We start from the raw sequence: 13104 nt of genomic DNA, 5'->3' as shown, positions 1-13104 counted from the left end.
CTTACATTGTAGATTTGTATTCCATTGTGTGGATTTACCTCAATCTGTGTATCCATTCACCTGTTGATTAATATTTGGGTGGTTTTCAGTTTTTGGCTGTTACAAAGAAAGCTGCTATTTGCATTCATGTATAAGTCTTTGTATGGACATAAATTTGCATTTTTTTCCTGAGGTAAATACCTACAAGTGGAATGACTGAGTCATATAGTTAGCTGTATGACTTTCTAAATTTAAAACAATTTTTAATTTGCAAGTAAAAAATTATATGGTTTTTTTTTTTTTTTTTTTTTTTTTTTTTTGAGACGGAGTCTCGCTCTGTCGCCCAGGCTGGAGTGCAGTGGTCGGATCTCGGCTCACTGCAAGCTCTGCCTCCTGGGTTCACGCCATTCTCCTGCCTCAGCCTCCTGAGTAGCTGGGACTACAGGCGCCCGCCACCTTGCCCGGTTAGTTTTTTGTATTTTTTAGTAGAGATGGGGTTTCACCGTGTTAGCCAGGATGGTCTCGATCTCCTGACCTCGTGATCCACCCATCTCGGCCTCCCAAAGTGCTGGGATTACAGGCTTGAGCCACCGCGCCCGGCCGCAACACAGCTTTACATGCAGCACAACCACTCTTCAGGATTCACAGTTCCTGAATGGAGCACCTTATAGCTGATACTCATGCATTTTCTGGCATTGTTGCATTTTGACAAGAGAAGCTGTTTTCAGTCGGGAAGAGGATGCTTGTCCCGGAGAAGGTGCTACTTTCAGGGGTTGCTTTAGGTTGGTGTGAGAGGATGCTCCTCAAAGTGTTTGTCACAGTCTCCAGAACAGAGCTTCCTTATGAAGATTCTCACCCTTGGGAAGCCTGCTGGCCGCTGGGGTGTGGGTGGAGTTTAGGGGGAGTGGCAATGCACATTGCAGGTCAGTTTCTTTCCACTGATCTTACCTTTGTGTTTTGAAATGCTATATTCCGGTGGCTCACACCAGCACTTGGGGAGGCTGAGGCAAGCGGATCACAAGGTCAAGAGATTGAGACCATCCTGGCCAACATGGTGAAACCCCATCTCTACTAAAAATACAAAAAATAGCTGGACGTGGTGGCGGGCACCTGTAGTCCCAGCTACTCGGGAGGCTGAGGCAGGAGAATGGCTTGAACTTGGGAGGCAGAGCTTGCAGTGAGCTGAGATCACGCCACTGCACTCCAGCCTGGTGACAGGGCAAGACTCTGTTTTGAGAAAAAAAAGAAAAAAAAAAATGCCATATTCCTCTTTGCTAGCGAGCTTTCAAGGACAAATACAAAAACAGAAGTAATCTTCACACAGAACCCTTATTAGCCTTTTCTCTGCCTCAAGAATCTTGACAATGTGCTGAGGTTGCTATGGCTTTGTCTGCGTCATTGCCAGGTCCTGCATTAAGTGAAAATAAAGAGCCATAAAAGGTCATTTCTAACTTCCTTTAGCCTGTGGAATCCCTTAGCCATTCTGCACTCTAGCTGACCCTTAGAAACTTTGAAAATCATCCCAAAATAACAGTTCACTGGTAGAACATAGTCCGAAGGGCAGGGAATATCTTCCTTGCCTAACCTAGAAGTGAGGCCTCATCATAACAAATTAGCCAGTTTGGCTTCTGTGCCCCTTAAGCTGTAATTTGAAGCGTGAAATGGGCGATAGGCAGAAGATGGGTGGGTGATGACAATCACTTAATGCCTGAAAGATCCCTGAGATAGAAGAAACAAAGGTACTTGTTTCTTGTTTCAAAACGTTTTGGTTATTGTAGACCCTTGTCCCTGAGTCGGATGGATCGCAGACCTTGGGGAAGTATGAAGTGTCTTTCCGCCTTTACCCAGGAGGTCTCTGTTGATGGGGTTTCTTCATCAGCTCCATCTAGTCCTATGGTTTTTCTATAGATGTTCTTTCCAGACTCTAGCAGGAAATTGTACAGTCGTTCTAGATGTCTGCGTTCTTAGGTCTTTCGGTGTTTGCATGTGAAATAGGGCTGTGGAAGGTGGCTAGTCAGACTCCATTTCACACCTGGGAATCTTAGTAGCTAACTTTTGAACCCTTGTAGTCACAGCTTCATGGACAACTTTCTTTGAAGATACCCTTTCTTGTAGCTGTCACCAAGACTAGAAGGATTCCTTTCCTAAAATCTTTTTTTTTTTTTTTTTGAGACGGAGTCTCGCTCTGCCGCCCAGGCTGGAGTGCAGTGGCCGGATCTCAGCTCACTGCAGGCTCCGCCTCCCGGGTTCACGCAATTCTCCTGCCTCAGCCTCCCCAGGAGCTGGGACTACAGGCGCCCGCCACCTCGCCCGGCTAGTTTTTTGTATTTTTTAGTAGAGACGGGGTTTCACCGTGTCAGCCAGGATGGTCTCGATCTCCTGACCTCGTGATCCGCCCGCCTTGGCCTCCCAAAGTGCTGGGATTACAGGCTTGAGCCACCGCGCCCGGCCTCCTAAAATCTTAAAACAAAAATAAAAACATCTATTCTTAAACTTGCTCTGAGTCTTCTAACATAGTGATTAACTTTTTTTTTTTTTTTTTTTTTTTTTTTGAGATGGAGTCTCGCTCTGGCGCCCAGGCTGGAGTGCAGTGGCATGAGCTCCACTCACTGCAAGCTCTGCCTCACGGGTTCTCGCCATTCTCCTGCCTCAGCCTCCCGTGTAGCTGGGACTACAGGTGCCCGCCACCACACCCGGCTCATTTTTGTATTTTTAGTAGAGATGGGATTTCACCGTGTTAGCCAGGATTGTCTCGATCTCCTGACCTCGTAATCCGCCTGTCTCGGCCTCCCAAGTGATTAACTTTTTATCTAGCTTGACCTAATTTTTTTTTCTCTTTTTTTGAGATGGAGTCTCACTCTGTCACCCAGGCTGGAGTGCAGTGGTGCAATCTCAACTCACTACAACCTCCGCCTCCTGGGTTCAAGCGATTCTCTAGCCTCAGCCTCCCAAGTTGCTGGGACTACAGGCGCATTCCAACGCATCTGGCTAATATTTGTATTTTTAGTAGAGACGGGATTTGGCCATGTTGGCCAGGCTGGTCTCGAACTCCTGACCTCAGATGATCCACCCGCCTCAGGCTCCCAAAGTGCTAGGATTATAGGCGTGAGCCACTGCACCCAGGCGACCTAATTTTCTTCTCTTTCATTCATGTATATGTTAAATGTGAAAGGTTCATTGCTTCTCTGTGGGCATTGGGCAACACGACATCAACTATGTTTTTGACTGTGTAAACTCAGAGCGCTCTCTAGTATTGGCCAGGAGGCTTTCTGTCTGGCAGAGACTGTATTCCTTTCTTTTGTAAACCTGGAGGGCCCTCTGTGGTCATTCATTGATTTAAACAAGTGGTGTACATTTCAGTCCTTGATTTAAATATGTTGGTGCTCCGTGCCACTAGCTGGGCTCAGATCTGGGGCAAAGAAATAGGAAAAGAAGAAGTCTCATGTATGTCAAAGACATAGGAGAAGACAGCCATTGGGGTCTGGATCTTGTACTCAATCCAGGAACTGTGGTTGCAGCTCTTAGGGTTGTCCCTTTTTTTTTTTTTTTAAAGACAGAGTCTTGCTCTGTCACCCAGACTGGAGTGCAATGGCATGATCTTGGCTCACTGCAACCTCCACCTCCCGGGTTCAAGCTATTCTTCTGCCTCAGCCTCCTGAGTCGCTGAGATTACAGGCACCCGCCACCAGGCCTGGCTAATTTTTTTGTATTTTTAGTAGAGACAGGGTTTCACCATGTTGGCCAGGCTGGTCTCGAACTCCTGACCTTAGGTGATCCACCCGCCTTGGCCTCCCAAAGTGCTGGGATTATAGGCATGAGCCCCCGTGCCCGGCCTGATAACTTTTTACTGTGGAAAATTTCAAACACGTAAAAGTAGTAGAGAGTGTCAGATAATGACTTTGTCCTACTCATCCTCCAGCCTCAGTGATTTTCAACTTATAGCCCATCTGTTCACATGTATATACCATCCAGTAACCTACCCATCCTACCCGTCCCCTAGGTTATTTTGGAAGCAAATCCCAGACATCGTATCATTTCATCAGTGGATATTCGAGAATATATGTCTAAAATATGTTTGGAAAACTATAGTCACATGCCATTGTCACCCTTAAGAAGTTAACAGTATTTCCTGAATCTAATCAAACACTCAGCGTCCAGGTTTCCCTGATCGTGCTGTGATGTTTTCTTTTAGATAGTTCAATTCAGGATCTAAATATGGCCCATACATTGCAACTAGTTATGTCTCTTAAATTGCTTTAATATATAGGTTCTTTTTCCAACTCTTCTTTTTCCTTCTGCGCAGTTTCTTCTTTGAAGCTGCCTTTGCCCTTTAGTTTCCCACAGTCTAGATCCTGCATTTCTGAACGTCTACAGATGGGAAGTATCCAAACACCTAATAATTTCAAAGATATTTTTTTAAAAAAGATTGTATTGGTTTTCTATTGCTGCTTTAATAAATTAGCACAAACTTAGTGACTTAAAACCCATTTTAAGTCCAATGCGGGTCCCACAGGGCTCAGATCAAGCTGTTAGCTTGATTCCTTTCTGGAGGCTCGTTCTGGAGAATTCATTCCCTTTGTCTAGCTTCTAGAGGCCTCCCACATCCCTTCTTCCATCTTCAAAGCCAGTGAGTTCTCTCTCTCTGACCCTTCTTCATGCTCCCTCTGACAGCAGCCGGGAAAGGTTCTCTGCTTTTCAGGACTCATGTGATTATGTTGGGTCCACCTGGATGATGCCGGCTACTCCCCCACCTCAGATTCTTCCACCTTAATTACATCTGCAAAGTCCCTTTTGCCGTGTGAGGGAATATATTCATAGGATCCAGGGATTAGGACGTGGACATCTTAGACATGGGTGATATTATTCTATCTGTAACAATGATCCATCATTTTTAAAAATTCAAATCATTGTAAGATAGAATAATGACTAATAGAGTATCCTCTTGTGATATCATAGTGACTTGGATTATGTGAAAGAGTAGGGCAGATTTTAGCAGTTATGACATGATGGTAATTTTGTTGGTAAGAAACTACATGGTGGCCGGGCGTGGTGGCTCACACCTGTCATCCCAGCACTTTGGGAGGCCGAGGCGGGTGGATCACCTGAGGTCAGGAGTTCGAGACCAGCCTGGCCAACATGACAAAACCTCATCTTGACTAAAATTACAAAAATTTGCTAGGCGTGGTGGCGGACGCCTGTAATCCCAGCCACCGGGGGAGACTGAGACAGGAGAATTGCGTGAACCTGGAAGGTGGAGCTTACAGTGGGCCGAGATCATGCTATTGTACTCCAGCCTGGGCAACAAGAGCGAAACTCTGTCTCAAAGAAAAAAGAAACTACGTGGTATGGTTTCTTCTTCTTTTTTTCTTTTTGAGACAGGCATCTTGCTGTATTGCCCAGGCTGGACTTGATCTTCTGGGCTCAAGTAGTCCTCCTGTCTTAGCTTCCCGAATAGCTGAGACTACAGGCGCACACCACCATGCCCATGCATGGTTCTTGATTATTTATATTTTTGCAGTCAGCAGCATTGTATTTTGATCCTTGTCTCCAAGATAGCCATACCACCTCCCGTTAGAAATGCCTCTTCAGGACTTGGGGAAGCCCAGGTTGTGAAAGTGATTATTATTACCTCTGCAGCATATTGATTATCTGAATCTTCTGTGTCTTTGGATTGTGAAATGAAAATTTATTGCAGCACTTAAAGATGTGGAGAGAATTGCTAAGCTTCTAAAAATTATTAGAGTGGAACAGAACTTTCAGCTCTCTTTCTCCTGTGTAGTAGATGATCATCAGGTTGCTAAGTCAGATAATGAGTCAAGTTTGAGATTAAAGAGTGTTATTAGTGTATTTTTCATTCATCATCTATGTCTCTACTAAATAAAGCAATTTTAGGAGTTTAATGACTCTTTTCCTAATGGAAACTGGAGGAATCTCCTTTCCTCTTTTTAAATGGTTTTATCTTTTAATCCACATTGACACTTGACCCTCGGTCCTATATATATAGATTATTCATCAGATGCATTTAGAATTTTACTATAACATCAGTCATCCTGTAGGAGCACTTGGTTGAGGATGGATTTATCTTGGAGGCCATCCAGGAGGTTGTTATTAAAGACCAAGAGGACCTCATTATAAAGTGATTTTACTATAAAATGGTCCTTTTGAATGATCCCTAAAGACGGCAGGTTATTTGTATAGTTAAAAAAAGTTCAGAGTGTCAAACAATGTCACGAAGGGGTTCTTACCTCACACCGTTAGTTTAAATAAATTCCAGATGAATTAAAGAGCTAAGTTTAATGGTTTAATTCCATAAAAAGACTTGGAAAAAAATATAAGTAAATGTTAATGCAACCTTGAGTAAGACCTTTGTGATTTCTGCTTTTGTAGATATGCCTTTATGTGAAACAGTCATTTCAAAAACCCTGTAGACAAATGAAGCTGCGAGGGGTATAATGTTACCTTCATGTGGCGTGTTGCGTGGTGAACAAGAGTCATTACACTCAGCGTCACAGTGTTCTCAAAGCACCTGAAATTAGAGGAAGAAAATTTTTACAAAGAGACGACCGAGACCCTCAGTTAAAAAAAAACATATTAAATTTTAAAGAAAAGATCTTGAGTGACTTGAGTTAAACTCACCTTTTTCTTTAAATTTCCAAAAACTCACTTTGCTCTTTAAATTTGCAGAAAGTTTCAAAGTAATACATTTTCATTTTTAAAACAAAAGCTGTTTTACTATACTTTGTTTTGTATCTTTTTTTTTTTTGAGACAGGTTCTCACTCTGTTACCCAGGCTGGAGTGCAGTGGCGCGATCTCGGCTCACTGTGACCTCTACCTCCCACACTCAAGTGATCCATTCTTCTCTGAGTAGCGGGGACTATAGGCACATGTCACCACACCCAGATAATTTTTGTATTTTTAGTAGAGATAGACATTGTTGCCCAGTCTGGTCTCAAACTCCTGGGCTCAAGTGATCTGCCCGCTTCAGCCCCCTAAAGTGCTGGGATTGCAGGCGTGAGCCATTGCGCCCAGCTTCCTGCTTTTCTACTTAAGAACATATGAACTTCTTTCAACATCAAAATATATATAAACAATGTGATTTTCAATGGCTGTATAGTGTTTTACTATATGGATATACTATACATTTTTAAACAAATCTCTGTTGGGCATTTAGGTACTTTCTAATTTTTCACTGTTATAAATATATCACTCTGGGTCTAATCGGGAGAGAGAAACTTGACAGGGAAAGTTGAATGTAAATTGTTAACTATAACAGAGATTAGAGTAATGAGGTATTAGCTAACAAGAGGTCAGAATAACTCTGAAGAATACAGAACTAGCAGGGATAAGCTGCAGTCACCAAGTCTCAGCCTGAGACAGAGTGTCCAGGGAGGAGCCCCAGGCCCCCAGGGCTGAGAGAGGGCTCAGCTGAGGGTCCCTGAATTTCACGGAAGCCCCAGGGGTGCCCTGCTATCAGAACCTCCCGGAGATCTGCCCTCTGGGATACTGGGGGCAACTCTTCATGGGGAAGAACCTCCATGGAGGCGCCTCTGTTATAAACCTGCCCCAGGAGGGTGTGTGCTGGGAGAAGTTGCTGGTTCCGGGTGTTGCTGGCCACTGTGCACTGAAGGGGCCAGGCACTGAAGGAGCTGCAGTTGCTAAAGGAGCCTGCCAAGAGAGCAGGCTGGAGCCAGGAAGCAAAAACTCTGACAAAGGAAAAAAATCTTCAAGGGGCCTTGGTTCATTTTCTTTTTAAAAATTTTTTTAAATTATTTTTATTTTTTATGTAGAGACAGAGCCTCCCTCTATCACCCAGGCTGGGGTGCAGTGGCGTGATCATGGCTCACTGCAGCCTCGAACTCCTGGATGATCTCACCTCAGCGTCCCAAGTAGCTGACACTACAAGTACATGCCGTCGTACCTGTCCAATTAATTAATTAATTTATTTATTTTTGAGATGGAGTCTCTCTCACCCAGGCTGGAGTGCAGTGGTGCAATCTCAGCTCACCGCAAGCTCCGCCTCCCGGGTTCACGCCATTCTTCTGCCTCAGCCTCCCCAGTATCTGGGACTACAGGCGCCCGCCACCAGGCCCGGCTAATTTTTTTTGTATTTTTAGTAGAGACGGGGTTTCACTGTGTTAGCCAGGATGGTCTCGATCTCCTGAGCTCGTGATCTGCCCACCTCAGCCTCCCAAAGTGCTGGGATTAAAGGCATGAGCCACCACACCCAGCTGCCTGGCTAATTATTTTAAGAAAATTTTCTAGAGGTGAGGTCTTACTTTTGACCCAGGATGGTTTTGAACTCCTGGCTTCAAGTGAACCTCCTGCCTTGGCTTCCCAAAGTGTCTGGGATTACATGAGCCACGGTGCCCAGCTTGTTCCTTTTCATAGAACAGCCAAAGAGAGTGAATCTGGAGCTGAGAGGCACTAAGTTGATACCTGGCACAGGAAACAAATGTTTCAGGGAATATCCTTGTATATCTATCATTGCATGCTATCTGAATGTTTTCTTACATACATTCCTAGACTTAGAATTGGCAGGTAAAAAGGTGGTCACAGTCTACACTTGAGAAATACGGCCATCAGTAAAACTTACTCACCTATTATGTAGTATTTGGGAGCTTCTAGATAGTCACAATTTAATTAAGCTTAGATATTGTCATTCTTTCTAATCCTTATAAATCTGATAAGCCAAAGGAAGTTGTTTTTTGTTTTTTAAAAAAATTAGTAGCGATTTCAAAACTTTTATTTGTTCATTTTCTTTTATATTGTGAAGTTCTTGCCTGTATCCTCTACTGATTAAAAAATTGGGATATGCTAGGCGCTGTGGCTCACGCCTGTAATCCCAGCACTTTGGGAGGCCGAGGCAGGTGGATCATGAGGTCAGGAGATTGAGACCACGGTGAAACCCCGTCTCTACTAAAAATACAAAAAATTAGCCGGGCGTGGTGGCGGGCGCCTGTAGTCCCAGCTACTTGGGGAGCTGAGGCAGGAGAATGGTGTGAACCCGGGAGGCGGAGCTTCCAGTGAGCCAAGATCACGCCACTGCACTCCAGCCTGGGCGACAGAGACTCCGTCTCAAAAAATAATAATAATAATAATAAATAATAAATAAATAAATTGGGATATTTAGTCTTTTTCTTATTGATTTGTACATGCTCTTTATATATTAAGTGTCAGAAAGTTTAAGTGTTCATGTTTCCAGATCTTACTTTGTTTTTCATATTTAAAATCTTAATTCTTTTGGAAAGCAGTTTAGTTTAAGGTGTCAGGTAGGTGTTTAATTTTTAAATTTTGTTCAAGTAATGTTAACTCTTTTATCTCTTTTTTCCTGACTGATTTATATATTAAGTTGTGTTACATGCCTGGGTATACTTATGGATTTTAAGTTGTTTTCTTCTAGTTTCTAGTTAGTTGTTTTTCTTTTTTCTTTCAGAACAGGACGCAGGCCTTGATGCCCTTTCTTCCATCATAAGTCGCCAAAAACAAATGGGACAGGAAATTGGGAATGAATTGGATGAACAAAATGGTAAGAATAAGTCTGAGATTGACCCGATTTTCCGTTGACATAAATGCTAAAGGCTTGAGCATTCATTGAATGAGTTTAATATTATACTCATTCATGTACATATACTCACATGTATAATATGTGAGCACATATACTCACATGTAAAGTGGTTTGTCAATGATTGTTACAGTTTAATGCATTGGAATGGGGGTTGTGGCAGATTTAGATTGTAGTTGTTAAATACTATGCAAAGAAATTTGGTTAAAAAGTTTTCCGTTCTCAGTAGCTACTTTTAACAATACTGTGTTTTATGATCCATTCATCCCAAGAGCTTTTCTTTTATGTGGCAGTGATACGCAGTTGCTCAGCACTTTGTACACTGAGGCTGTGTGGGCCTCATATCATCCCCACACCCGGTGGGGTTTGCTCTTCTTCGATCCTGTGTACCAGGCTTCAGGGCAGAAAAGGGTTTGAATATCTTTGTTCAGTGTTTGATGTGACAAGTCTGGTTGGAAAAATCTGAATTTGCAAACTGCAAGCAGGATGGATTGGAGAGAGTTTAAGATGTGGAGGCATCTGCAAGGCTCTTGTGCTTGAGGAGGGCCTGGATAGGTTGTAGGAGTGGGAATGGGGAAGAAATATGGGTGCACGGGATTGCCAGTGATTTTACTGTTAGGGACGAAGTCAGGGAACTTGAGAGGAGACACTGGTTTGGGGGTAAGATGGTAAGTCCGATTTGCATGTGTCTAATTAGAGATGCCGGCGAGAGATCCGAATGGAGGTGTCCGGTTGGCAGTGGGAGATGTACCAGAGCTCAGGGGGAGGGTGGAGCCAAAGAGAAGAGATGGGAGCAGCTGTAGGGTAGAGGTGACGTGTGACAGCGTGGAGTCGTTGAGTGGCAGTGAAGCTGGCATTTACGGAAAGCCTCCACTATGTGCTAAGCGCTTTCATCTGTGTCATTTCATTTAATCTCCATACAACATCACGAAGGCGGCACCCTCCTCACGTGTGAGAGGCAAAACTCAGAGTGGCTTTGGGCCCCCTGAGGCCACATCATTTGTGAGTGACAGAGCTAAACTCCAGCTCACGTCTTCTGATTCTAACGTGACTGCTTTTGCTGCTAAACCAGCTTCCTCTCTAAAGAAGACAAAGTAGGAAGAGAAAAAGAAAAGGTAAAAGATTCCATCTAAGGTTTTAGCTTTTAGTAATACTACCATGATGGAATGGCTTTCAAGAAAGGTTATCAGGTGGGCGCAGTGGCTCATGCCTGTAATTCCAACACTTTGGGAGACCAAGGCAGGTGGATCACAAGATCAGGAGTTCGAGACCAGCCTGGCCAACACGGTGAAACCCCATCTCTATTAAAAATACGAAAAATTAGCTGGGTGTGGTGGTGTGCGCCTGTAATCCCAGCTACTTGGGAGGCTGAGGCAGGAGAATTGCTAGAACCCAGGACGTGGAGGTTGTGGTGAGCCGAGATTGCACCATTGCACTCCAGCCTGGGTGACAGAGCATGACTCCATCTCAAAGAGAAGTTATCATCATGTATGAGCAAGCATCGAAGCCCTGGGGATAGATGAACACCCGCTCTGAGGAGAGGGCTGCACTTCTCAGAGTCCTACAGCAGGCACTTCTGTTCTCCATCCTTGGGAAGAATAAGTTAGTTTATTCCCACAGTGCTGTTCCATTTATCTGTCATAAATCAATTCCATCTGTTTATCATGTCATAAATAAATAGGTTACTAAACCCAATGGAGAAGCCTTCTCTCTTTACAATTCTAATAGTTTCAGCACAGAGAGGACAACTTAGTTCTTGTCCTGATGGTACCAACATGAACAGGCCAATTTATGTATTTGCATATAATTCAGTTATTGGTCAGTTCCTTAAGTGATAGTATTGATAAGAAAGTAAGCTTTATAGGCCAGGCACAGTGGCTCATTCCTGTAATCCCAGCACTTTGGGAGGCCGAGGCGGGTGGATCACGAGGTCAGGAGTTTGAGAGCAGCCTGGCCAACATGTGAAACCCCGTCTCTACTAAAGATACCAAAAAATTAGCCGGGCATGGTGGTGTGTGCTTGTAATCCCCGTTACTCGGGAGGCTGAGGCAGGAGAATTGCTTGAACCCGAAAGGCAGAGGTTGCAGTGAGCCGAGATCATGCTACTGCGCTCCAGCCTGGGCAAAAGACTCCATTTCAAAAAAAAAAAATAAAGGAAAGTAAGCTTTATAGAAAATCTGCCTATCTGATATGCAATTGTTCCTCATCCCAAGGAAATTTAGCCTATTCAGTGGGTGAGACTAGATAGGGCTCTGGCCACCAAACTGATGATCATGTATTGTGATATACGTGCAGGTAAGCTGCAGTGCCTGTGGGTGGATGGCTAACAAGTGATGGTGCGTAATTTGGTGGGATGATTTACTAAGTTCCCAGATGAAAGCACTGTTTCTTTGTCCAGCACAAGGCAATCACGCCACACGTCTTTATCTTGTCTTTCCTCTGGTTTAGTCATTATCATACTTTGCTACATATTAGAATCATCTGGGGTGCTTTTAAAACTCTGAGAGACCAGGCCATACCTGTGTTAGTTTTTTGTTGTTGTTGTTTTCATTTTTTAAATTTGATTTGTAAAATTAGCTTCCTCAGGTTGAAGTATGTTAGTTTCCTATTGCTGTTGTAACAAATTACCACCAGTTTTGTGGCTTAAAACAACGCAAGGCTGGGTGCAGTGGCTCGCGCCTGTAATCCCAACCACTTTGGGAGGCCGAGGTGGGTGGATCATTTGAGGTCAGGAGTTTGAGACCAGCCTAGCCAATGTGGTGAAACCCCACCTCTATTAAACATACAAAAATTAGCCGGGTGTGGTGGTGGGTGTCTGTAGTCCCAGCTACTCAGGTGGCTGAGGCAGGAGAATGGCTTGAACCCAGGAGGCAGAGGTTGCAGTGAGCTGAGATCACACCACTGCACTCTACCTTGGGTGACTGAGCGAGACTCTGTCTCACCACACACACACACACACACACACACTCACGCTGTTAATGTCTTACAGTTCTGTGGGCCAGAAGTTTGATGTGAGTCACACTGGGCTAAAATTAAGGCATGGGCAGGGTGGCTGTTCCTTCTGGACGATGTAGGGGAGAATTCATGTCTTTTGATTTTCCATCTTTGAGAGGTCCAGCCACATGCCTTGGCTCATGACCCCTTCCTCCGTCTTCAGAGACAACAATAGGTTGAGTCCTTCTCATATGGCATCACTTCTACCTCTGACTGCTACCTCCTTCTTTTACTTTTAAGGACCCCTGCGATGACATTGGGCCCACCCAGATAATCCAGGATCACCTCCCCATTTTGAGGTCAGCTGATGAGCACCCCGTATTCCTTCTACAAGCTTAATGGCTCCTTTGCCATTTAACCTAACATATTCACAGACACCAGGGACTACGATCTGGACATCTTTAGGGAGCCATTGTTCTGTCTACCACAGTAATTTTTTTTTTTTTTTTTTTTTTTTAAGACGGAGTTTTGCCCTTGTTGCCCAGGCTGGAGTGCAGTGGTGTGATCTCAGCTCATTGCAACCTCCACCTCCCGGGTTCAAGCGATTCTCCTGACTCAGCCTCCTAAG

General features: G+C 44.1%; 1 protein-coding gene across 11 annotated transcripts in view; it reads left to right on the top strand.

Annotated features, from left to right (window-relative positions):
- The window catches only part of STX8 (syntaxin 8), a 380941-nt gene that overhangs the window by 71936 nt on the left and 295901 nt on the right, over positions 1-13104 (top strand). For all 11 annotated transcript variants that reach the window (XR_013405821.1, XR_013405823.1, XR_013405822.1 and 8 more), the window contains 1 exon segment: positions 9414-9506. Coding sequence is in view for 3 of the 11 variants with exons in the window: in NM_001265754.1 (NP_001252683.1) it covers positions 9414-9506 (93 nt within the window). In the remaining 8 variants the exon portion in view is untranslated.

The sequence above is a fragment of the Macaca mulatta genome, chromosome 16, assembly GCF_049350105.2.
Source record: "Macaca mulatta isolate MMU2019108-1 chromosome 16, T2T-MMU8v2.0, whole genome shotgun sequence".
NCBI lineage: Eukaryota > Metazoa > Chordata > Mammalia > Primates > Cercopithecidae > Macaca > Macaca mulatta.
The sequence above is the reverse complement of the archived record's forward strand: the minus strand, read 5'-3'. Positions and strand labels throughout refer to the sequence as shown.